This window comes from Mchenga conophoros, linkage group LG3 (genome assembly GCF_057382185.1).
Source record: "Mchenga conophoros isolate Kocher_MC1m ecotype Shallow Benthic linkage group LG3, M_conophoros_male_GT1.1, whole genome shotgun sequence".
Lineage (NCBI taxonomy): Eukaryota > Metazoa > Chordata > Actinopteri > Cichliformes > Cichlidae > Mchenga > Mchenga conophoros.
The window spans coordinates 18502640-18529347 of record NC_140528.1 but is presented as its reverse complement, the minus strand read 5'-3'; the positions used below and the strand labels follow the sequence as shown (position 1 = coordinate 18529347).

General features: G+C 41.2%; 2 protein-coding genes and 1 pseudogene across 2 annotated transcripts; 2 read left to right on the top strand and 1 right to left on the bottom strand.

The window, feature by feature from the left end:
• Window positions 1–3737: 3737 nt before the first annotated feature.
• Window positions 3738–4358, top strand: LOC146577532 (stonustoxin subunit beta-like). Its single transcript, XM_085268389.1, has one exon. The coding sequence runs from the start codon at window positions 3738–3740 to the stop codon at window positions 4356–4358; it is 621 nt and encodes a 206-aa protein (XP_085124515.1).
• A 6835-nt stretch (window positions 4359–11193) lies between these two features.
• On the bottom strand, window positions 11194–15124 carry LOC146577531 (neuroligin-2-like). Its single transcript, XM_085267668.1, has 4 exons — window positions 15086–15124; window positions 13211–13444; window positions 12328–12638; window positions 11194–12022 (listed from the first exon to the last, which is right to left on the bottom strand). The coding sequence occupies exons 1-4, from the start codon at window positions 15122–15124 to the stop codon at window positions 11194–11196; spliced, it is 1413 nt and encodes a 470-aa protein (XP_085123794.1).
• Window positions 15123–16260, top strand: LOC146577530 (uncharacterized; annotated as a pseudogene).
• The last annotated feature ends 10448 nt before the right edge of the window (window positions 16261–26708 follow it).

Below are 26708 nucleotides of genomic sequence, written 5' to 3'. Positions count from 1 at the left end.
AATGAGAGCCACATATGAGGATATTTGTCTAAAATTTCGATAGCACAGTGGCAGTGTAACATCCTCGTAAGTGGATATCAGGCCCTTGTAGAGCAAAATGTAGTATTTTGGTCTAAACAACCCAAAATGTGATGTCCACATATGTGGACGCCAGGTCCTAGGAGGTTAAATATCTGCTCACTTTGTCAAAATGAACCTAATCATCTCTGATGAATTCAGTGATGTCTGCCAGCTCACCTTGCAAGTGGTCGAGCTTATACCGCCGACAACGAGGCCACAAATTGTAAACCCCCTGCTGACTATCAGCTCTGGAGTTATTTATTTATGTTAGTTTCAACTGTTCCTGCAGAAAGTGAGCACGTGTTACTGATAAAAAGTCCAATAGAAGCAAAGTCTAAACTTTGAAAACAGAAACCTGTCTGATTAAGATCTGATCTTTGGGGGGTTTCAATAAGCAGTGTGACCCGTGTATATGCATCAGGGGTGGTTTTGATTATCGATTTATCGATTAAAATCGATTCTGGCTTGGATAACGTGATATCGATTCATTAAAATCCTGAATCGATTTTTAATATAAATTTATTTTGGCCAAAACGCCAGAATCTCAGGTTAAACCTCCCAAAATTTCAACAACCACCAAACAGCTAAAACAGTAAATGAGAGCAGGAACACGGATTCTGCACAAAGACGTAAACACAAAGCGCGGAGCCGCCGACGCATCAGAATCAGTGAGATGTGACTTTCTCACCTGACGGCACGGACACGAGCTGAAAGCCGACTGCTCGCTGATTCTGATGTTTCGGCGGCTCCACGCTTTGTGTTTACGCCCTTTTTGCGTTGATTCTGAAGCTGCAGGTTTGATCTCTCCAAACAATATTGAGTAAACCAGCATCAAAAGAAGCTCCAAACTACGCTTCACATAAACATCGTCATGAATTCCCTCTGATTGTTTTGCTGCCACCAGGATAAAATCACACTTCATGCACAGCTCTCTCTCTCTCTCTCTCTCTCTCTGTACTTCAAGAACAGTTTCCTGTTTTCTGCATTATTCGCTTGCTTGTTATGCACAAGTCTACCGTTCTTACAGCCTGTCGGCCGCTGTTTTTTTTTCTTTTACTTACTTCTGAAAACAAAGCCTCGTTTCTGCCGTTCAATACTGAACAAATTTAAACTTTTTAAAATGATGCAAAATTGCAAAACGCTCAGCTGTGTCTGTAATCAAACCTCTGTAACTTTGCTCTGCTTCACGTCAGCAGCATCAGGTCATGTTCATATGTTCATTAATGGTTTTCTTTTGTTTTTGATGTACTGCAGAATATTTGTATAAAATCCCAGGCCAGGAAAACCTTCATGTTTTTCTGTTTGATCCTCAGCTACTTTGACACAAAGGCATCTGCTGTGACGCTCACACCTTTGATAAAGTCTGGCAAGTGTCAGATTTCTTTTTATAGATATAAAAATATAGAAATGTACTGATGCATGTAGTAACTGTTAGCTTTAACTGTACAAGGCTTGTTAGACATAATGAAACACATCGTGCAGATTTCTGGATGTTAGACTATAATTTTTATAATGATTATTAATCTTGAGTCTAAAAAGTCAGTCGAGTATATCCAGGATGTCTTTCTGTTAACTGGATTCACTGACCCTAACACTGGGACCAGGATAAGCGGTCGCATGAAGCTGGTTATCAGCTGACAATCTTATGATTTAATTAATTTAATTAAGTTATTTAATTTTTCTAATTTTTCCTCTACATTTCCCCTGAAATGAAGGGATTGTGTTAAACATGCTTTAGTTCCTCACATTTTTCTGCATCTCTTTGTTCAACCCCCTGAATTAAAGCTGAAAGTCTGCACTTCAAACACATCTGAGTTGTTTCATTTAAAATTGATTTTAGTGTATGTACAGAACCAAAATCAGAAACTAAGTTCTCTCTGTCCAGATATTTATGGACCTAACTGTATAATCTATACAGCACGTAAAAAATGCTGTAAATAAAGAAGTCTGTGAAAATGTGGCGCTTAAGGTCAATTTAAACTGAAGTGATATAATCTTCTCCCCACAGTTTGAGTTTGTATTGTCTCAGCTGCAGACAGACTATGATATTAATATTATTAGTTATTAATATTATTAGTTATAAAGGACACCTTCCTGCCTTTAGTCTTATTCATGATGATTATTAGTCGTCTTCTAATGTCCACAAGTCTGAATGATGTGTTTCATAGTTTCTAACAAGCCTTTTAAACTTAAGTTACTGCATTGCTGAAACGCCAACATCTGCTTATTGAACAAAAAAACAACCAAAAGACCACACATCTGATTTCATTTTTATTTTAATAGACTTCCAAAGATTATACCAGATAACTGGCCTCAGAATATAATTGAATAAACATTTTTGAAAACGATAACCTAATCCTGTCTTGACAGGCTGAGCTCTTCAGTATCCACCAACAGCATCGTCATGCTGAGTCAGACGTTTCTGCTCCTGCTGGAAATACTCTTCCTCTTTCCACATTGTACCAAATGTTTTTAAATGTTAGTTTCAATTTAAAATTAAAGATTAAAAAAGTGTAACACATATAAACATCAGATAATTAAGACAAGCGAATGGTTCAGTTCCACATGTGCTCCGCTGACACATTAAACTTCAGTAAAATGATGCAGTTATGAAACAACTTTAATCTAAAACAAACTGATTTGCTCAGGAGCAAAAACAGTGAAGTCAGTGACTGTAAGTGAGTGAGCTGTGCTGGTGACTGGATATCAGATTTCCAGTCATTAGAGCAGATAAGTGGCAGAACTATATTACTGATTTAATTTAAATACAAATAGCCCAAATCCTGATTAAAGCATCAGGTTCACTTATAAAGTATTCTGTAGTTATCTTAGTGTCCATCGCCCTTCCCAACATGGGAATAAAGCAGCTGTGAGAGAATTAAACATGAATGAATCAATGGTACGGAAGTGGAGGAAGCAAGAAGAATGAGCTGAGTAAAGTTTGACTCATGCGACATTTTTGTTTCGCTTAATGCGCCTTATAATCCAGTGAGCCTCATGGTCTGTAAAATATGGTGCATTTGCAAATTATGTGCACAATATTGGAACTAAACTATTTTATATTGACAAACAGCGGCCCGCATTAAACTGTGACTGTCACCAGGTAATGTGGGCGTGTTTGCTGAATAAGCAGCAGGTGTTAAACAGCTGACAGGTGAACAGGATGCATGCAGGTAAACTCGAGGGCCCTTCGAGCTGATCGGTGGTGTCGTGAGGAGAATTTCAGCTCATTATTCATGTTACAGAAACACAGAGGTACGAGACCAGGCAGAAGACTTTCTGATTATTTGTTTTTAGTTAAAATAATTCCATTGTTGTCTAGTGATGGTGTGGTAAAGCTCTGTGAATGTGTCCAATTTTTCCGGCTTTGTTGCTTCACCCAAAGGCAGATCACACAAAGTTTAACTGCTTATTATGAAGAACTGACATCTGCTGGTCATTTAATGTTCAGCAGCACTGCTGTGAGAATACCTGTAGGACACATACCAGTGGATATGTGAGCACATGCACAGCTGCAGGGCTAGAAGGGCCCAAATGAATTAAATAAATAGATTCTTAAATAATTAATTAAATGTGTTATTAATTGATTAATTACATTTATTTAAGAATCATTAAATTTTTAATTAATTTATTGTAAATGTTGGAAATGAAATTATTTGGCATTAAATCAATGATGTATGTATTTAATAAGTATTTTGAACTTAGATTCCTGTCAACTCACAATCGACACAAACACAGTGAACACAAAGCTCCAGCTGTCTGACAACAACAGGAAGGTGACACATGTGGAGGAGCTTCAGTCACATCCTGATCATCCAGACAGATTTGATGTTTGTGAACAGCTGCTGTGTAGAGATGGTCTGACTGGTCGCTGTTACTGGGAGGTCGAGTGGACGAGGAGGGCTCGGATATCTGTGAGTTACAGAGGAATCAAAAGGAAAGGAAGGAGTGATGAGTGTGTGTTTGGTGGAAATGATCAGTCCTGGAGTCTTTGCTGCTCTGATCATTATTCCTCTGTGTGGCACAATAACAGACAAACACCCATCTCCTCCTCCTCCTCCTCCTCCTCCTCCTCCTCTGTCTCTAACAGAGTAGCAGTGTGTGTGGACTGTCCTGCTGGCACTCTGTCCTTCTACAGAGTCTCCTCTGACTCTCTGATCCACCTCCACACCTTCCACACCACATTCACTGAACCTCTTTATCCTGGATTTGGGTTCTGGGATCCATCGACTGGTTTCATGAAGGGTATTTCAGACTTTTTTGGCACACTTAGGTATGAATTGACTCTTTGTAGTTAGTCTTACCTGTTAGAGAAACAGTTCAGTCTGTTCATGTCTGTGTCTTTCACTCAGAAACACATGATGAGATTCATGGATTCAGTCAGTTGATGTTTTAAACTAAATGATTCACAAATTATTATTCAACACAAGTTTGGTGAGCAGCAGGGCTCATCCTGCTTTTTGTTTTTGTGCATTATAATGATGAAATAACTTTGTCATGTCTGTGGTGGCCTTTGGAGAATTAAACCATCCTGTAGAAACTAGATATAAATGTCATATTTTCCAACATTGATATTTTTCTGTGTTTCAGACGACAATGAAAAGATAAAGAACAGTCTGTAAATCACAAGTTATCAATTCAAATGATTATTAAAGCCACAAGAGAAGCTTCCTGTTATTTGTACCACTCACCTGGTCATGTGATCCAGCTGTGCAGCCAATCATAACTGCCATCACTTTCTACTTTGATATTTCCATGGTGAATGGACTGATTCTTGTTTAACACGTTCATACTCTGATGGATGCATCGGAGAGGGTTAGTGTCTTGCTCAAGGATACTTTGTGTGCCAGCTGGAGCAGTCAGGGATTGAACCACCAACCTTCTGATCATTAGATGCCTTGCTCTGTCTCCTGAGCTACAGCCATCATCAAAGCTCTTTCTTAAATCCTCTCTGAGAGGAGCTCAAACACGAGGAAGAGACGAAAGTGAGGGAAGAGAGTGGACTCATTAGTAAAATGAAAAACAGCCAGCGTTGATGTTTAAGACAAGTGAGGTAACAGAAACACTATATATAGCAGCGGTCACCATGGCAACATCAATGTCGGTTGCTACGTATTGTACTGATCCTGATCTGTGAGCCTCATATCAGGATATGCTGTTGTTTGTATTTGTTTGCATTGTTACCATTTTTGTGTCTTTTTTAACAAACTACTTTTATCTTGCCATCGTTTGTCAGAGAGTCAAACTACATTTGGTTCATCTTTCTACAATAAAAACATTTCTTCATCTTAATTATTGTATGTGCAGAGTTGTAGTTACTCACAGTGACCACTGGAGGCGTGTGATCCTGATAGTTTCCCTGGAACCGTCCAGTTCATCCACATGAATGAAGCTGTTGGTGATTAACGCTCATCTGTACAACTTTAACAACAATATCAAACATTTAATCGCTCTGCAAACAGCTTGTCTGATGTATAAACTGTGTCTTAAAGGATCAAAGTAAATGTCACATTGAAAGCAGATTTCACTGTAATGTCCTCTGTTTGAAATATTCCAAATATAATCTGGCTTGGTAATGATTTACTCATATATTGTCCACGCAGACTAAAGCAGTAGGAGATGAGATGAAAACAATTAGAAGAATCTTTACTCTTTAATGTCACAAATTCCTCTTTGTATGTAACATAACAACATACATGATACAGCTGCAGCAACTGAGGCGAGGAGAGAGGCAGCAACAAGAAAACTGGAAGAAGGAGACCAACAACACCACCTGTGGAAATCTTTCCCCAATCAAGCGTCATCATATCAGCATTTCATCAAAAGCACACATGCTCCGACCTGACAATGCAGAGCTGTGGCAAAATCATTGAATCATTTATGAAACAAATGAGTGCATCAAAAATAAGAGTGGAGCTGCAAAGAAAGAGAAGTGAACTTTCTTCAGTCAACACAAAGTTTTCCCTGACAGGTGACATTTAATTAAAGTGACTTTATCACCACACACACATTCAGAGGCAGTCTACAGGAGCAGAGCTGCAGCTATTCAGCAAATGTCTCCCTGCAATCCTCACTGCAACACCTACATGTGAAAATGAAACCACCTCTACTGTTCACACATGAAACGTCGTGTGAAGAACCAGTTTTCCTCAGATCTCTGTTTTAGTAACTCTGAAGTCTGAACTTTTGATTTTTGCATCCTGTTTGTACTGATAACTGTCAGTGGATGATTTTGATCCCAAAGAAATCTTTAACACACATGTAGTGATGGGACGTGTTACTGAAACAATGGTTAGGAAACAGAAATCGCCTGAGAATCTGCTCATGTTTAAGATTTCTTCTTTACAAACATTTTCTATGGCTGTTCCCAGTATGACCAGTGATACAAAGCATGGGAAATGGGGATTAGTTCATTCAGACAAATACACTTTTTAAAATGTAAAAATAAAGAAATGAATCAATAAAATAAAAAGTCAAAGAAATAAAAAATAAGGGTCTGAGGCGTCTGTCTCACTGTATCCATGGCAACAATTTACTTCCTGTTCCTTCATATCAGAACCACATCTTTGAAATCAAAACATTTAAGATTCAAATTCAACCACAGATGTGTTCAATTAGATATTAAATGAAGCAGTGCAATGTTTTTATCACTATCCAAGTTTGAACTCTAAGTAGAAGATTTAAAAAAGCAACACACACACACACACACACACACACACACACACACACACACACACACACACACACACAGTATGCAGACATGATTTAGCTGATGATAACATAACGACTGCACAGACCCGTGGGATGATTCATGTCCTTTTTCTTACTCTATGCAATGATGAACTTCTTGCTTCAGGACCTTCTTGATGAATTTGTTTTCTAATCCACAGTTTTCTACCTGATCTGTGTGTTTGAAGTAAAATGTGTTACTTCAAATGTAAAAGTTAAACAGACAGAAAGCATCAACGTGGACTTCAATCAGTGTTTTGTGTTCATACAGGTCAGCTGTTGCACACAGAGGTCCTGGATTTACACTGTGCCCTGGTTCCTGTGTTTCTGTATGTAGTTTAGTCTAAAGTGGATCCTCCTCATGCACAGACTGAATTATCTGTTCAACAATCAGCATTTCTGATTCATGGATTTCATTTGTTTTTGCTAGTTTTGACTGAGATTTCAACATATCTGTGGTGGCATCTGTTCAGTGTTGTGGAAGTTTTACAGCACTAATCTCACTTCACTCTGTAACATAACAGTGAACAATATTACTATTAGAAAGATTATTAGAGAAGCCACAATCAGATGATCCCCTATGAGGTGTCCTTGGTTATAGTGTGAAGTCATCTGAGGGGAGAGAGAAGAAAGAAACACTTCAGTGTTAATGAAAAAGTCATCAGTCTTCTTATGGGAAGAGACCTCCACCAGACCAAGACAGGTAACCATCCAACACGTTCTCATCCCAAAACCTAACAGACCGATGCCATGTGACAAACCGATGCCATGTGACAAATCGATGCCATGTGACAAACCGATGCCATGTGACAAATCGATGCCATGTGACAAATCGATGCCATGTGACAAACCGATGCCATGTGACAAATCGATGCCATGTGACAAACCGATGCCATGTGACAAATCGATGCCATGTGACAAACCGATGCCATGTGACAAACCGATGCCATGTGACAAATCGATACCTTTCGGTCTCCCTCTCTCTCTTGTGCTCCTGCTCCTGCCAAAAGCAAAGCATCCACCCTTTTCTTACCGGCGTTGTGAATTGCTTGTCAACATCTACTCATCCTAACGTTGGTCCAGTCTTTGTCTCAGTGTCAAGTCAGTCAACACTTTAGTCCACATGGTCAGTCCAGTCACAGTCCAGTCACACACATCATGCACACACATTCACACTAGATCTTGCTGATAGTGGAGCCTCACGCACAAAGCATCAGAGTCTCCACCCTCATCAATATGAGCTCATTTATTTGTTCTTTCTTTTGTTTTTAGAAAAAGAGTTCTTTATGATCTTGGACTGGATTGACTCGCTGCAATCCTTTAGACAGGAACTGGCAGGTTCCCACAGGTGACCTTTTCCTCAGCCCATTGTAATCTGGAAAAGCTCACCTTATATTTGCTCTCACAACAATGTTTTACAGCGCTGTTAATTCAATCTTGCAGGCCTGCTTAGAACAAAGAAGGAGGAAAAGAGAGCTGATTATTAGCTCATCAGAGCACAAAACATCATCACCAAAGGGGGCGACACCTGACAGTTTTCTCTAAGTGCACTGTTACAGAAATAATGAGCCGCTCCTCGACATGTCCATGTTTAGTAAAACTCCCTCTATTGAAATAAGAAAACAAGCCAAAGCTAACTGACAGAATGAACCCATCACTAAAAAAACAACCCCAAAAATCTTCATCACAGAAAAGTTTTGCTTACTAATCCAACAATATGTTGTGGGAATTAGAACTTTCCGGGCCATAAAGCTTTTGCCCGACTCTTGGCTTAACTAATACTGACATAGTCTGAAATCAGACTTAAAGTCACTCCCTCTGTTCATTTAGGATAAATGTATCTATATCTGATTTAGGCTAAGTGCCTTTTGTTTAGATGAACTGCTGGACTTCCAGACCAGCAGGTTTAGGGAAGTCTTTATGGGGTCACACTCTGACCCCCCCCCCACCACACACACACACACACACACACACACACACACACACACGCACACACGCACGCACGCACGCACAGGCAACGTACTCTTTGTTTGTATGTAGACGTCATATGTTAATGAACGTCATATGTATATTCATGTAACCTCAATAAAAGAGCAGTGTTACGGGGGAGCGGACGAGAGCAACTGGGGTGAAGCGAAGGAACGGCGTTTGTCCGGTTCTCTCCCGTGCACGGGAAACATGAAGAACTTTGCCTACTCGTGTCTTGCTTTGCTTTGCTACGACACTGTTAGCTGAAAGATGATCGGCTCATCCTCTGTCCTGTATTTAAGGCTGAGAGTCTTTGTCCAGTCTCTTTTCCACAGCTACTGTCCACAGCACTGATCCACCTGCAGCACAGCCCCACTCAGTTGTTTTATGATTTACATTGTGCACGTTTCCCTTCCACTGAGCTTACAAAACCTCTGACAGGAGAAGTCAGGCATGTGTTTCCCCCACCTCCCCTTTTAGGCAGTAATAAAATAGAAAACAAACAATCAAACAGGCTAAAGCTAGAGCACAAGCAAAGACAGCACCGGTGACTAAGTTCTCCCATACTGGACGTACGCTACCACGTGGGCTCAAACAGCAGCACATCAGCTCAGTTTACATACTGTTGACATCTTCATCAGAGGGTCAGCAGGGAGCGCTGCTGAGCTGCAGTGGTCTCCACCAGAGTGACGGAGCAGGAATCACAAACAGCACAAACCCACCGTGTTGTTTCCACCCTGTTCAGGAGATCTGAGCCCCCATCCCTTTTTTTCATGTTGCAGCTCTGCACTGCAGGCCCTGAACGCCTCCCGGTTACCCTCAGTGTGCTTAGAGTTTAATTTACAACCGACGAGCTCACAGATCATCTGCAGGCAGGTGAACGAACCCTTAATGTGAGGATAATAGCAGAGCTGAGCTGAGGTCAGAAATAGTCAGGAACGGTGTCGACACAGTGAAGTCAGCTGTTTGGGAATTTGTCTGATTATCAGTTTGGGGGGGTCGGTGTTAAATAACAAAGGCGGTGTAGGATGGAGAGAGGAGGAGGGAGGGAGCAGTGATGATATGAAGTCAGAATACACATGTGGCAGACATAAGCGGGTCAGACAGGAGCAGCATCAGTCTCTGCTCTGTTTTGTTAATAACGTAGAAAAATAATTTTGTACAATCAAGCTACATCGACGGACGCTTTACCTCACGTACCCTAAAATGAAAAAGTAGTGACAGTAAGATGGAGGCTGCACATGACACCATGACTGAGTTCACAGCTGTTGCTTTGATTCTAACGTTTAAGACTTTTGGCATCGACTCCGTTTTAATAAATGAGTGCTGGGAGGCGTCGTTTGACTTCAGGAGCTCCTGCAATGCTCCTGCGATGCTCCTGCGATGCTCCTGCGATGCTCTTACTCTGCGGGAGAAAACCAAAAACCAAAAGTAGCAAACATGGAGCGATATGACTCGTTTAGATTTTGGGAAACGTGCATCGACAGGTACAGTGTCCTTTTCCCCGCGTCTTTAAAAATAATTCATGCATAGATCCCCCACTGAGAAAACCCTTTTATATACTTTCTCCTTTGTACACATTTTATATAGAACTATATATAATATCATTTCTCTATATCTATATTTTCAGAAAAATTCTTTCCACACAATAAAAAACAACAATTTAACAAATGCTTCAAACAAAACAACAAAAAGAGAGAAGATGGAAGAAAGAAAATCACGACTGAGGCCAGTTTGGCACTTTGTCATGAGAACATGACAGAACTCTGTTAGTTGACGGTAAATAGCGAAACTCTATTTTTCTTTGGTTTTTCTTCTCCCTCGATGAGAAATGAAACACAGCAGTACTTACTTGGCACCTAAAAATGCTGGTCGAATGAAAGATATCAGTGTTTTCATAGTTATATGTTTAGTGTACGCCTCCCGCCTCCAGACTGCTCAGCAGATCAGGAATTTTTAGAGAAGAGCAGGAGGGAGGCGTGTCAAATGAGAGGAAGAGAGCAGTAATAAAACACGGATGTAGAAAAGAGAAGCATAATGTGCACATAACACACAGGAGATGGAAAAAGAGATGACGCCAACGTAAAAAAGAGAAAACAGCGAGGAGCGAGAGAGCATTCGTCCCTTTGACAAATGTTGGAGGTCTTGAGCCTGGAAACAGCAGACCGTCTTTGAAAACAGTATCTTTGAAAGATCTGAGTCACCCACCCCAAACTGCTCATCTGCTGCTGGACACTTCAGTTGCACCTCCACATGCCACCAGTGGAGGGAGCTGCCAAGTTTCACAGCACATGACGCAGCAGGTGTAGTTGCTTTTGGAGAAAGAAGAGAATAAGAGGACAGAACGAAGGCCCACATCTAGAGGCCTCCCTTCCAGAGCGGAAGCAGAGCCAGTGTTCCTGGTCCCTAGGTGGCGCTGTGTCGGGCCTGTCCCTACTATACCCTGGTGGTGGAGTGGGGGTGGGGCAGGGTGTTGTTGTGGCCGGTGGAGGGGAATGTGTTGAAGGCGTGAAGAGGCTGCATGCTGGTGATGGTGCTGGGGATCACGGTGATGGTGTTTGGCTTCATCAGCGGCACGTTGTCGGGGGCGCGGCGCAGCGCCAGGGTGTAGTCGGGAGGGCAGGCGGGCCGCAGGATGTCGTGGGGTCGCAGGGGCTCCATGTCGTGGTGAGCGTCGTGCTCCCAGTCCTTCATCTGCAGGGACATGATCTCCTCCTCCTGCCTGTGAGCCAGGTCGTTGGCGGGGCCGCCCCGCTGAGGGGACAGCCGGTGCCGGCGCATCTCGTGCCGCTTGTCACGCTTGTAGTAAAGGGCGGCGAAGGCCAGGATGTTGAGGAAGAAGAGCGACGCTCCAACTGCAACTGTCACGCTCAGTTCGGTGGAGTAGTCGCGGGTGTGTCTGGGAAAGAGGTCCTGGGGCGGGCGCTCTGAGCCCTCGGGCTCAGGATCTGATGGGAAGGTAGGGTAAGGATGACGAGTGGTTCGAGGAACGTTGTTTCTGGGCCTCATGGTGCCGGGGTCACGGCCTGCGGGGGAGCGCGTAGTGGTGGGAAAGAGCACGTCGTGCAGGCTGTGAAGATGAGGGACTAATTCCAGCCAAAAGGCCACTTTGTTAGCTCTGTAGTTGTCTCTGACACGAGGTTTCAAACCGATGTGAAGGTACTGCTTGTCCTTCCAGTTGAACTTGGTCCAGATGACCTCCTCGAAGCGATTGGGCTTGGTATGAATGAACTCGGTGTCCTGAGGGACGGGCAGGTTGGGGTCCCTGGTGGAGCATAAAGGTTAAACGTTTCAGTTCAAAGTTATATTCAGTCTCCATTATAAGTAACATGTGGAATCAATACACTGAATACAGACAGGAGGCCCATTCTCTGTGCAACCTTTAAACTATCTAAGACCAACCGGCTGCTCTGGGATCTGGATGCTTTTGGTGAACCAGTATGTTCAATTCTTCAAAGCCACACGGGAATTAAACTAGCAACCCAGATTCAAGTATTCAAGATGACTAGAAGGCTATCAGTGAACATACAGTAACGTGTACAGTTTACACTACTGTGACATGAGGCCTACCCAGTCTTTGCGAAGTTAGTCCAGTAAGTCATGACCACAGCGCTCAGCATCACATCGTTCTTGGAGAAGTTGCACGGGAACAGGTCCGTGGCACCGATCATCGGTACGCCGAACACGTAAGGTATCTCGTCTCCGTGCGCGGCGTCGGCCCACTCGGGCCGCGTCTCGGTTTGGCAGTGGTGGTAGAACGTGTAAAAGTAAACTGGGGACTGAAACTCAGCATGGAGTTTGGCAGTGGCCACAGCTGGTGCCACCCACTGGTGGTCCGTAAACAGGAAGCGAGTGAGAAATCTAGAGAGGAAAAAAAACCTCTTTCTGATAACAGAAGGAGTGACAGGCAGCAGAGAGGAAGCATGACTGCATTATCCAAACATGTCTGTACTGTGACTGTGGTCCGGCTGTGAGGGGTTCGCAGGCCGATCTGTCAGAAACACCGACACTGAGATTGGGAGCTGACTACCTGGGGGATGATAGCATTACTGCCCACAGAGCCTCAAAGGTTAAGGCGCAGACACGCCGTGATGTGGATGAGTGGCTCTCTTTAGCACGCTTGTCTTGTTTGATGCACTTCACTGGGCTCACATGTTACTGATTCCATTCTTTACTCGCATGTTTTAAACGCTTAAAGCACTTTCACAGCTTTTTATATTCTTTTGAAAATTCATGTGAACTCAAGCTGTCAGAATTGTAATGTAAGCTTTGATAATTGTCCACATTTGTCATTTTGACGATTATCCGTTTATTTTAATGAATACAGCAAACAGAAAAAAAGGAACAAATCAACAAACGCGGCTCCTAATGAGACAAAACCTGATGATGCTGCAAAATGCAGTTAAGTGAGAGGAGGCTGTAAAATGGAATAACTGAAAAAGTGGCAGTGTACAGAGGTGGCGTCCTCACCCTCTGGGTAGCCGTAGAGGTTGTCAACAAAGCTGGAGATGGTGTAGTCGAACGCCGCAGCTGAGATGCCGTCGTTGTCCTCACTGTCGTCCACAAACTTCAGCCCCTCTCCCTGGTTCACTCCTATCAAGATGTCATAGTTTAGGAGCTCCCCCTGGTGGAGCAAATAAGGAAGAACATGCTGAGTGCTGGAACAGAGCCTGTGTGCATCACAAGTCTACAACAGGAAGTGCAGCTGAAGCACAGCTTTGTGAATTGGCAGCATTTCATTTCCCAGTAAACAAAATAAAGATTAGCTGTTGCCATGAAATTCCTACTATAAACTGTAAATACTGCAATATATGCAGGGTTCATACACATTTTTAGGGTCAAATTCAAGCACTTTTTAAGCACATTCAAGGTCAATTTTCAAGCTTTTCCAGCACATTACCAAAAAAGAAGCATGTTTCACTTTGCATCACCTCAGTAAGACCTTGTAAAAATTTAAACAAATCATCTGAGGTCGATTTAAATGTCTTTTGTTCCCCTTTTGTTAAAAGAGCAGCACACAAAAATACAGAAAAAGGAAACGGTTGCCTTACATGCATATAGTGTACAAACTCAAAAAACACATTCCTCTTAAAAATTAAGATGTGCAAATGTGAACAAATCAACTTGTTAGAGATCTTCATCTCCACTGTAAATAAACAACAAGCCAGAGAACAAGAAAACTGCACCAAACACCACAAACACCAACAAATTAATGTCTTCTCATCAGACATTGAAGCTTCTTTCCTGTGTGACATAAAAAATAAGAGACAGATGTTTGTTTGTTTTTTTAACTAGTTAAGCACCCACGTTCAGTCATCCACCCATTCACGCACACATTCACACACTGGTGATGTAGCTACAGCCACCCTGGGGCGCCACCAGGCCCTCTGACCACCACCAGTAGGCAACGGGTGAAGTGTCTTGCCGGGTGAAGTGTCTTGCCCAAGGACACAACGACCGAGACTGTCCAAGCCGGGGCTCGATTACAAGGCGAACTCCTAACTCTTGAGCCACGATCGCCCAGTGGGGACATGGGGACATTTCAATTTCCAGCAGGAAGCTCCCCCTTTTTGTTAAACCCTTTAGATCAGGGGTCGGCAACCTGCGGCTCTTTAGTCCTTATAGTGCGGCTCCGCGTGGTTTGTGAAAATAAATTAGCTGAAGTGTATTTTATTTATGTTAGTTCTTTTTTTAACTTGTAGTTCTAAATTGGAAGATTATTGTGATTTTGCAATATACAAATAAAATTATATTTTGTTATTTTTTCATCGCTCAAAATAAGCGTCACACTCGCGGAAGCCGGTGTACCCGGCGAAACGCCGTGCATTTATCGAGCCTTTCAACCCCAGATAGGCCAATTATGGCTCTTTGGCTCTTTGGGTCTTAAAGGTTGCTGACCCCTGCTTTAGATGAACAGAGTTTTTTAATTAAATACATAATCTTTAATAAATGTTCTCTTTTATAAAAAGTAGGATAATTAAAAAAACTTTTATTATACCTCTATTGAGTAGAAAAAAAAACTCGTGTTTTCTGTCGTCTGTTATATAATATTAGGGATGTTTGTGACAATTAATTTCTTAATCGGCTGGACTAACCAATAGTCCACAACCAGGAAACACTGAAATTTTAAGTTAAGTTTGAAAACAGTTTAAAAAAAAATACCCCATTCCAAAATGTCTTGTGACAATCTCATTGGCTTAGGGAGTGATGATGTCATAGATCTTAAGAATCTTAAGTCCTTTGATGTTTTTCCTTAAGTAGGGGTGAGAAACAGCAAGTTTTAGTTCGTTTCAGCAGCATCTGTGTTTGCAGCCTACAAAACGTTCACCACAAGCTCTTCAAAGTCATCGTATAGAAACTCCAACATGTTTCCAAGAAAAAAACAACCAATTCAAAAAGATTACGCCGCCTCTCCTTCCTGGCGTGGCCGGCCAATTTCCCCAAATGGCTCCTCATCCTTCCAAAGGGCGTTAGAGGAGAGTAGGAAGGAAAACTACCTTCTCCAGAAAAAAATGCAACAAATTGAAGAAGAGAAACTTCAACTGGAGGACAAATGTAGACGAATGGAAGCCCAAAATAAAGAGCTGGAAGAAAGACAACAGCGCCAGCCGGACATAAAAATTATTAATGAGGGCTGGGGAATCAAGTTTGCTCAGAGCCGAGAGCAGATTGTGCACCTCATTAAAGAAAACAGGCAAAAGAGTGCAGAACTAAAAGAAATGACCAACCAGCTCCAAGACAAGAAAACGATGACTGATAAGATACAACGGGATCTCCAATACATGGACCGAAAAAATCGGCTCCTCCAAAGACAGCTCCATGAAGCTGTGGAAGAAAAGAAAGAATTCCTCCAACAGAAGGAAGAGCAGGACAAAAAGCAACGAGACATGCAGCACGAACTGAAGAGCATGCAGGAAAAATACCGCATGCTGAAAGAAAGCCTGGATGAAACACTGCGCCAAAATAAAGACCTTCTTCAACAGAAAGAGCAACAGCAAGAAAGACTGAAAGAAGGAAAACGTATCGTCCAGGACTTTGAGTCTAAAAATCTAAAACTGCAAGAGTTTTGTAATCAGCTGGAGGACAAAGCAACTAAAGTGGAAGAAGAAAAGGACAAACTGGAGAAACGCTGCTCACAGATGCAGAGAAGGATCGATCAGATAGCGAGAAACAACTCCGAGCTCGTTAAGGGGATTTTGGTGGAATTCAATAACTTGAAGCGTGAAAACACTCAAATGCAGGCGCAAAAACAACAAGAAGACAAAATACATGAAGACCTGCAGCTCACGCTCCAAGAAATCCAGAAAAGAAACGAGCAGTTAGAAGACAAGCACAAAGAGGTCCAACAGAGAAATGCAGACATGCACAAGGACAAGCTGATACAGGAGGCAACATCCAAACAACTCAAAGACAAGCTTGAAGAACAACAAGCAACATTGGAAGAGGTGGAACAAAGATGTGAGAAACTTGAAGAACAAAACGCAGAAACCATCGATGAGCTGAGAAATCTCATCCTGGAGAAAAAAGCGCTCGTGGAAAAGTGCATGAAAAAAAAGAAAAAATGGTTCCACTTGTTCCGGAGGAGAGACGCTACTGCTTCCTCACCTGATGTAGCCTCGTCTTGCTCCACCTCTGTTAACCCCCCCAACCAGTCCCGGCCGTTGACTGTCCCCTCCTGAGCCTGGTTCTGCCGGAGGTTCCTGCCCGTTTAAAGGCAGTTTTTCCTCCCCACTGTCGCCAACTGCTTGCTCAGAGGGGATTGTTGGGCTTTTCTCTCCTCTGCCTTGTTTCTTCATTTACTTGTTTAACTTTTTTCATTATTACTTCATTTTACCTTGTTTCTTCATTTACTTGCTTGTTTAACTTTTTTCAACTTATCTAAATAATAAACCAATTAAATTTATCCTTTGAGTATTTTTCATCTCATCTTTACAGAATCTTTCCAAAACATTTTCAAACATTCAGATCTGTCTTTTATTTTCTTCTTGAAGCCTCATAAATGGTGAACTAAAAACCCGGAACATGGTTTGAAACATAGTTTCAGCTGAAACTGGCATAACATGCTGTGTTATTTTAAAACAGTGTCATTTCATACACATTTTCAATTCACTTCAATCGCACAAATGCAGAAATAATTATTTGCAGTATCTTATTTATTATGAGAATGTCATGCCTGATCATTTGTACCTACACCACCAAAAATGGGGGCAAAAGGGAGGAGATCATGTTTAATCGGTTATAAGAAAAGGTCAGAAATATAAGTGCCGACATGAGCAGTGTCCACAGAAACCTCTGACTCTCAGCTCAAAGCTCATATAAACCATTTCTACAACCAGCAAACAAACAAAGACACCGAACAGTTAAAAGAGCAGTGACGTCACCACGAATCTGTGGTCAGGTAATATCCATGTTTTGATTGATGATTTTCTGGAGTTAAATGTGAACCGAAGCATATTTTGGGTGTTATACGCTATTAAATACTTTTTAATTTATTTAAAAGTATTTAATAGCATATAACACCCAAAACATGCTGGGTGTGGAAAGAAAAAAATCAGAATTTCCTCTGTTTGAGTCACAGTAACTTTGACATAGTAACATTTGCAGTAAGTCCTAAATGTTCACCTTTAAAATCCCTCCCTCTGTTCATTTTGCCCACATCATGTTTCAGTGGTTGGCCTCAGGTTCTTCAGCTTCCTGACAGTCTGAAGTCAGCTGACAGAGTTTCACCTGCTAAATACACAGAAAATCTTGTTAAAGCCGCACAGTTTGCCCAACAGTAATATTCCCATTAAGCCCTTTCTAAACACTTTATAACAATGTGTCATCACTAAATTATAAACTTCTTCTCCAAATCTGCACGACTGCACTTAGTCACAGACTTTATTTAATTGTCCTGCGGCTGCTATCATATATTTGACCAAACAGTTCTTCTCACACAGTCACAGATATATTTCTCTCAATGCAAACTTCACTCATGTCTCAGACAGGAAACTTGAGTTTTTCTTTTTTTTCTGTCCCCACTCATTCAACTAATTTGCATATTGAGTCACATCTCGAGAAGTTGCCCTGACAACAGAAATGCATATTCAAAACATTGCTGCATAATTCAATTATTATTCTTTTATTTTTATTTCTACAGTTGTCACTTCTTTTGCTCAATCAGCTGGAAACCACTTCTAATTCACTATTTTAAACCTGCTTTAAGCTTCTAATCCCTGGTTGGTCCTCCCAGTCTCTTTTTCCTTGTCACAAAAGTCGCTCTATTGTCCTGCAACTTCCTGAGTTATTCCTCAGCTTCAGCCTTTAAGTGTGTTAAATCTACACCATTCAGCATTTATGTCATGTATTCACATTCATGAGTGTAAGCATGTCTTCATTGCGTGTATGTTGTGTGTTCATATTAATATTGAGTGTAAGCTGGTCTTCGTTGCCTCGATGTGTTTTTATAATCAGATTTAATTCCTGCATCTTTGCGCTGAACTGTGGATTCAAACTGTCTCACTTCTGATTCTCTCCAAAAACAATTTCACATGTGACAATTTCTACATGTGTGTTTTCTATTTTTCTATTCATTTATGTATTATTAGTTCATTTATTTCTTTATCTCTCTCTCTCTCTTACTTTTTTTATTTACCTTTCTGTTGCGATGCTCTGGATGTTTCTAAACCCCACAAATGCAGTCTCACTGTTCAACCCAATTTTCCTATGCTGGCATCCTGGCAGCTGCACGCTTGACTTTTCTCAGTTCATGGGCAGTTATTTTGCGCCTTGGTTTTTCCACACGCTTCTTGCGACCCTGTTGACTATTTTGAATGAAACGCTTGATTGTTCGATGATCACGCTTCAGAAGCTTTGCAATTTTGAGACTGCTGCATCCCTCTGCAAGATATCTCACTATTTTTGACTTTTCTGAGCCTGTCAAGTCCTTCTTTTGACCCATTTTGCCAAAGGAAAGGACGTTGCCTAATAATTATGCACACCTGATATAGGGTGTTGATGTCATTAGACCACACCCCTTCTCATTACAGAGATGCACATCACCTAATATGCTTAATTGGTAGTAGGCTTTCGAGCCTATACAGCTTGGAGTAAGACAACATGCATGAAGAGGATGATGTGGACAAAATACTCATTTGCCTAATAATTCTGCTCTCCCTGTAGACTTTTGTCTTATCGCCTTAACCTCCATGGTCTCAAATTCTTTAAGGATATAATTTCTTTTAACCGGATTAGGGCAAATTTCATTTATCAAAATATTCCTGATCACTTTGTTTGTAAACCTGCTGTCACCAAATTCAACTCCAGCTATGCAGAGCTGCCTCAGTCCAGGAGAAATTTTAGAGTGCACAATATCTTCTTTTATCATTGATCTCAAAGGGACTGGGATGGCTTTCACTGGGGATTTATATCTCTTAGCAGTACATCTTACATCAAATTTCTCACAAAACGTCTCATGTTTTAGTAAGACCCCATTATCATCCATAAAATGAGCTACAGCCCAAATCCCTTTAGATCTCCATTCATCCACGTACACAGATTTCCTACACAAACGGATATACCTGTTGTTCCATATAGGGGTGTTGTGAGGAGTAAAGCTATGTTTATAGATTAATTTCCAGTAGAGACGGACCTGCTGATGGAAAGCTGAGAGTTTAACAGGTAACGAACTGCAATCAGTCACAACGTAACAAAAAGTCTATTCCACCCATTTTGCCAAAAATCACATTGGGAATAATGTTCCAAAAGGAATTTTTGTTCCTAATGAAAGATCTTAACCATTTCAATTTTAGTACACCATTCATAACATCAAAGTCAGTGGCATTAGCCCCACCCTCTTCATAATTCTTAATCACATCATTTTTCTTTATATAATGACATTTGTTCCTCCATATGAACCTAAAATTAAGAGTATTTATAGATTTAATTAGTTTTGGAGGTATGGGCAGAGAAAAGGCTGGATAGATGAGTCTGGACAGACTGTCCATGTTGGTTAGCAAGCTTCTCCCAAACAGAGTTATGTCCCTTTGCAGCCACATGTTTAAAATTGACTTACACTTTTCTATATTGGTACAGATATTCTTATTTTCTGTTGATGTCTTATCCTTGCAAATTACAATGCCCAGATACTTCACCTCTTTTTTGATCTGCATATTATTTATTGCTTGCAGGGGACACTCATGCAGAGCTAGAATTTTGCATTTATTAATATTCAGCTGTAGGCCAGAAGCTTTGGAGAAATGGTTGATCGCCTGCAAGGCTAAAGGAATCTGGTCCTCATTTTTTAGAAACAGGGTGGTATCATCTGCCAGCTGACTGATTATTATCTGTTCACCCATCACAGTTAACCCCTTAATGTGACTGTTTTTAATCAAAATAATTCCTCTGACACAGAAGACCTACATTCCTGGTTTAATTCTTGCTGTCAAAAAATCATGGACTCTGTGGCTCCTTTAAAAACCAGGCAGCTTAAGGCTAAACCTGAGCCTTGGTTTAATGAGAGCAGTCGTGCTGTTAAGAGGGAATGTCGTCGAGCAGAACGGAGGTGGAAAAAGGATAAACTGCATGTATCATTTCAAATTCTCAAAGACTGCTGGCATCGCTACCAGAACACTGTTAAAGAGGCAAAAAGGGAATATTTTGCAAATATTATTTCTTCCAACTGTCATAACCCACGTGTGTTATTTAGGACCATTGACACTGTTCTTAATACTCCTTTGAATGTCTGTTTGGAAGTTTCTCCTGAGATTTGCAATGATTTTCTGAACTTTTTTATTGAAAAGGTTGTCACCATCAGGGCTCTTATCACAGCTCCTGACTCTGACCCCTCTGTCTCTGTCCCTTGCGCTGCTGTTTTCACTCAGTTTGAGCTTGTGACGCTCTCCTCTTTAGAGGATGTGGTTCGCCATATTAAGCCCACAGGTTCCCCACGGGATCCTGTCCCTCCACAATTCTTTAAAGAAATTTTTCCTAGTATACAACAGTATGTCCTTGACATTATTAACAGCAGTCTGTCTTCTGGTGTGGTTCCTGCAAATTTCAAACATGCAGTAGTACAGCCACTGCTTAAGAAACCTGGCCTTGATCACACAGTTTTAGCGAACTATAGGCCTATTTCCAAGCTGCCTTTAGTCTCCAAGGTTTTAGAGAAAATTGTTTTTAGTCAACTGAAAGATTTTCTAGATGAAAATGGAATCTTTGAGGTTTTTCAGTCAGGTTTTAAAACCCTTCACAGCACAGAATCTGCATTACTAAGGGTTTTTAATGACATCCTTCTGGCATGTGATTCTGGTAACCATGTTGTTCTTGTCTTGCTTGACCTAACTGCTGCCTTTGACACAGTAGACCACAATATTTTAATTTCTCGATTACATGATGTAGTGGGTATTGGTGGCACTGCACTCAATTGGTTTAGGTCTTATTTGTCAGATAGAACTTTCTCTGTCAGCCTTCTCGGTTACGAATCGTCTTCTGCTCCTCTGTCATGTGGTGTCCCACAGGGCTCAATTTTAGGGCCACTGCTCTTTTCTCTGTATCTACTGCCTCTGGGTTCTATCCTTAGAAGGCATGGGATCTCATTTCACTCTTATGCCGATGACTGCCAAATTTATTTGACACTAAAACGCAAGGATGCCATCTCCATAAAACCTCTCTTGACATGTCTAGATGACATTAAAGCTTGGTTGGCTCGAAACTTTTTAAATTTTAATAAAAAGAAAACAGAAGTGTTGGTGTTTGGACCCAGTGGTCCCTGTGAGTCCTCCTCTGTTGTTTTAGGATCCCTGGAAGTCTATTTTAAATCTGTTGTTACTGACCTTGGTTTTAAGTTGGACAGTGATTTTAAATTGGACAACCAAATCAGAGCAGTGGTGAAGTCCAGTTTTTATCATTTAAGGCGACTGGCAAGACTAAAATCTTTTCTTTCGAGGCAGCACCTTGAAACAGTGATCCATGCTTTTATTTCTTCCCGCCTGGACTACTGTAACTCACTTTATGTGGGGGTCAGTCAGTCATTGCTCTCACGTCTGCAGCTGGTTCAAAATGCGGCTGCACGACTCCTAACAGGAACTCGAAAAAGAGAGCATATAACCCCCGTGCTGGCCTCTCTGCACTGGCTGCCTGTGTCTTTTAGAGTTAATTTTAAAATTCTTATGTTTGTTTTTAAATGTCTACACAGTCTTGCCCCGCCTTACCTCTCTGAGCTTCTTCATCCCCACATACCCTGTCGGTCTCTCAGGTCAGCTGACCAGCTGCTCCTGGAGGTACCGAGATCCAGGAGGAAGCTCAGAGGGGACAGGGCCTTCTCTATTGTGGCTCCAAAATTATGGAATAATTTGCCCATGCATGTTAGAGAGGCCCCTTCACTGTCCACTTTTAAATCACGTCTTAAAACCCACTTTTATTCCTTGGCTTTTAACCTCAGTGAGACTTAGTTTCTTTTTTAATGCAGTAGTTATTTAATTAATGATTTCACTCTTCTTTTATTTGTTTTTTATTTATATCTCATGTAATTTTATTTTACAGTTCCAATGTACAGCACTTTGTGTCAGCTGTGGTTGTTTTAAAGTGCTTTATAAATAAAGTTGATGATGATGATGATGAAAATAGACAACAGCTCAGCAACCATGATGAACAGAAGTGGTGAGCTGCTACATCCCTGCCTTATCCCTCTATTAACCTCAAACCTTGAACATGTACCATGTTCTAGCAAAACAGAGCTGTTAATGTCATTATATAGCATCTCTATAACATTGATAAATTCCTCTCCAAAACCAAAAGACTGCAGAGTTTTTAATATGAACGTATGTTCAACTGAGTCAAATGCTTTGTAAAAATCCAAGAACAGGATGTACCCTCTCTCTTGGATTAATTCACTGTATTCAAGGAGATCCAAAACCAGCCTAATATTGTTATGAATTAGTCTTCCTTTCAAAAAACCTGATTGTGTTTCACTGATAATGTTTGAGATGCCTTTCTTTAGCCTCTCAGCTACAGCTCCAGACAGGATCTTATAGTCAGTGTTTAGTAAGGTGATGGGTCTTAAATTGTCTAAAATTATTTTATCCTTACCCGATTTAGGGATCAGGGTTATCAGCCCTTGTTTCATGCTCGGCATCACTTCTTTTTTCTCTATCGATTCCTTTAATGCATCAAACAATAAAGTTCTTAGGTCCTTCCAGAAGAATTGATAAAAATTAGTAGTGAGTCCATCTGTCCCTGGGGACTTGTTTAATGCCATTTTCATGACCACCAAATCCAGTTCCTCAATTTTAAGCTCTGAATCACACAGATCTTTGAACGGCTTGTCAATACATGGGATGAGATTATGAATCTTATCAAAGAAACTATCAGAATCAGCTGCTGAATATTCTGAGGAGCACAATTTGGAATAAAAAGTGAAGACTTCCTTTTCAATCTTTCTGAAATCTTTACATTCAGTCCCATTTATCAACAAGCTTGAGATTAGATTTCTCTGCTGTCTGCACTTTTCCAGCTTACTAAAATATGATGAGTTCTTTTCACCTGCCTCAATCCACTTGGCTCTCGATCTTATAAAGGCACACTGGGCTTTCTCTAGGTAAAGATCGTCTAATTTAGTTTGTAACTCCATCAATTTATTCTTTTCTTGCACGTTTAGTTTTTCTTTACTACAGCACTGAGTTATTTCACGAAGTAAATTACTTTCATATTCCCGTTTTTCCCTGTTCAGTTCTTTGCAGAATTTTATAGTGAATTCTCTGATTTTGAATTTAATAAGTTCCCATTTCTGTATATTACCCACTACTGAGTCATCATTTTTTATATCTGTAATTTTATGTCTAATTTTATCACAATACTTGTCCTTATTTAAAAGGCTGGCATTAAATTTCCAATATCCCCTGCTACTACGTTTCATCCTTGTTGGTTCTAAGACAAGATCAATGAAACAGTGATCAGATAGGGGTGCTTTGGAGATTTTAGATGGTGAAGTACACCTCAAAATGTCATCGCTCACTAACCAATAATCAATTCTTGACCTGCTTTCTCCATTAGGTTTAAACCATGAATAATTCTTAACTCCAGGATTCAAACTTCTCCAAATGTCTGTAAAATTATTATCACTAGAAAAGTTCTCAATAATGTTATTCTGTTGCCTCCTTCCTAAGCGAGGAGGCCATCTGTCCATCCATTCATCTGAGGTCATGTTCCAGTCTCCTCCTACTAGGATGTAATCTGTGGGGTACATAACTTTAAACTCTGAAATAACATTTGTTAGATTTTCCAATAGATGTTTATTTTGACCTTCGTTATTATGTCCATAAAGATTTGTAACAATTAGAAATATACCTTCGCTCTTCAAGCTGCAGTTGACCAATGACCCTCACTATCAGCTTTATATGTTATAATCTCCCCTGGGAACTTATTAAAACAAATCGCCACACCTCCAGATCTGTTAGATCCACGACTGAAAAGAATCTTGTCTCCCCACTGATTAGCCCAAAAGGTAACATCGGCATCCACAGAGTGAGTCTCTTGTAAAAACAGACAGTGACATTTTTGCCCCTTGCAAAATAAAAAAATTGCCTTTCTCTTAACAATTTCCTTCAAACCCCGAACGTTTAATGAACCAAAAGAAATTTTTGAGTGAACCATAATAAGAGTATGCTAAGAAAATAACTTTTTTTTTAAAAAAAGAAAAGAAAAATATATAAACATGAGTTTAAATTGTAACACTTGTCACCAACTCAGTGACTAATAACCTTTAACTTTAAGTAGAACTCTTTTGTCCCATTAATAATATTCCACTGTATACAGTCTTACATCAAGTCTTTCATTCAACGTCGATGATCCTCCGTCCTTCGATGTATCCATGAGGACCCCGGAAAAAGGCCCGTTTCCCAGCCCGTCTGGCTTGTTCAATTTGCGGCCACAGCCGCCTCCTCTCTTCCCAGTCCTCCCGCGGCAGTACCTCAGCGAAGTGGAAACCGCCGTTCTTACAGACAGCCGAATCTTTGGTGCGACGCCAAATCTCCTCTTTCACGTGTCTCAGAGCAAACAGAATGATGATATGTCGGACCTTGTTCTCAATCTTCTTCCCAACTCTATGCACCACATCCACAGATTCTTCAAGCTTTGATATCATATCAGGTGCGATCTTGCCAAGAATTCCAATAACCAGCGATCTGACACCTTCATCTCTTTTCTCTTCTAATCCTTTAATCCGGAGGCACCACCTCATTTTGTACCTTTCTTGCTCTCACACTCTCTCCTTGAGATCGTAGTTATCTTTGGTCAACTGCTCGTTTCGTCTCTCCAACTCTTTAACCTTTTGTTTACATTCTTTCACCTCCTCCGAGTTGAACTGAACCGCTTTGGCTAGGCTGGCTAGCATCGTACTAGCTTGCTTGCATTGCACACTCAGGTCAGCTAGCTGCTCGTCCACTCTTTTTTCAAGGTTTTTTCTACGTAGTCATGATCCGTTCCTTCTCTGCTGTCTTCCTTTCCATCACATGTTGTTTCTTGTTTTTTGAGGTCGAGTTTGAATTTAGCAGGTTTAACTATACTTGGGGCAGTCATTTTACTACTTTCGAGTGGAAACAATAACGAACACAAAGTAAATTCTGGGACAAGTTCAACGAGCTCCTAATTCGTGCGACTGCTCAACTCGCCATCTTGCGCCACCGTCTCACTACTAGATGAACTTGTGACACACATCTGCAGCAGAGGCTGAGTGGCTGCTCTCACACCTGGAGCATCCAAATCGACCCACAAACACGTTGAAAGATGCAATGCCATCAATGTGGATTGTCAAGACTGAGAGACCTCTTCCCTCTGACCCCTCCCCAAACCCTCAAACCCTCCTACCCACCTCGACATACAAACTCTGTGTGGCTTCACGTGTTCTGTTGATGTTTACATGATCGAAATAACTTGAACACAAACACAAACAAACAAAGAGGAAGACCGCACCGGAAGGAAACAACTACAAGTCCCAGCATCCTCTGTGTTTAGGGAGCAGCAGTGAAAGTGAAAGCAGGAGGAGGAAGGTGGAGCTGAGGCAGGTGAGTGTTAACATGAATATGTTTCTTCTTATGACATAAAATAATTCCACGCTGTTCGTGTCTGTGGGTGAAATGTGAGGCCGGTCGGCTCCTCTGAGCGCTGGTTTCCTGTAAGTAGAGAGGAAGTGAGTTTAGCTGAGCCTCCGTTTAGTGTGAGAGAGCAGGAGGAGAGTGAGAGCTGTGCTGAGGCAGGGTGAGTGTTAACACCGCTCTGACATTACTGTGTCTCTGTGGCGGGAACAACAGGCTCCGTCAGTGGAGGCAAAAATAATCAGACTTTGGTTTTTCAAAGGAAACAACTTTATGTCGGAAGTTCCCGCACGCTCATTGGATAACGATGTGTCAATCTCGACCTATTAGCCAATGAGCGTGCGGATTCACAGAAAGACCCGCCTTTATCACGGGACTTTAAAAACTACAATGGCGACAGAAACTCCGTGAGTGGAGTTCAGGGTGACGTTATGAAACTGTGACGTTTGAGCCACTTCCCGTTGAACGTGAAACTGATGGTTTCTGGTGTTTGGGTCTGTTTTTCTGTATTTATGCAGATAAAGTGTAAACTCAGATGAATTATACCATCAAATGTTAAAGGAAAATATCAGGATGAGTGTCTGTGAGCTGAGAAGGACGTGAAGCGAGCAGTTTATCCCAGAGCTGAAGCTGCTCTGTGTGCAGAGATGAGCTCAGATTCCTGCTGTGATTGATCAACAGTCACAGAAATGTAGACTTGTAGTTATTACTGCAGTATGGTCACAGCAGATACTGATAAACATGTATTATGAGGATGGATGATCAAGTTTCTCACTCTCTCCTTTAAATCTCAGTTTTTTCTTCTTCACAGTTTATCTGTTAATTTATTAATGAATAACACTGAAAGAGTTTCTGTTATATTTCCCCTTGAACATCAGCTTA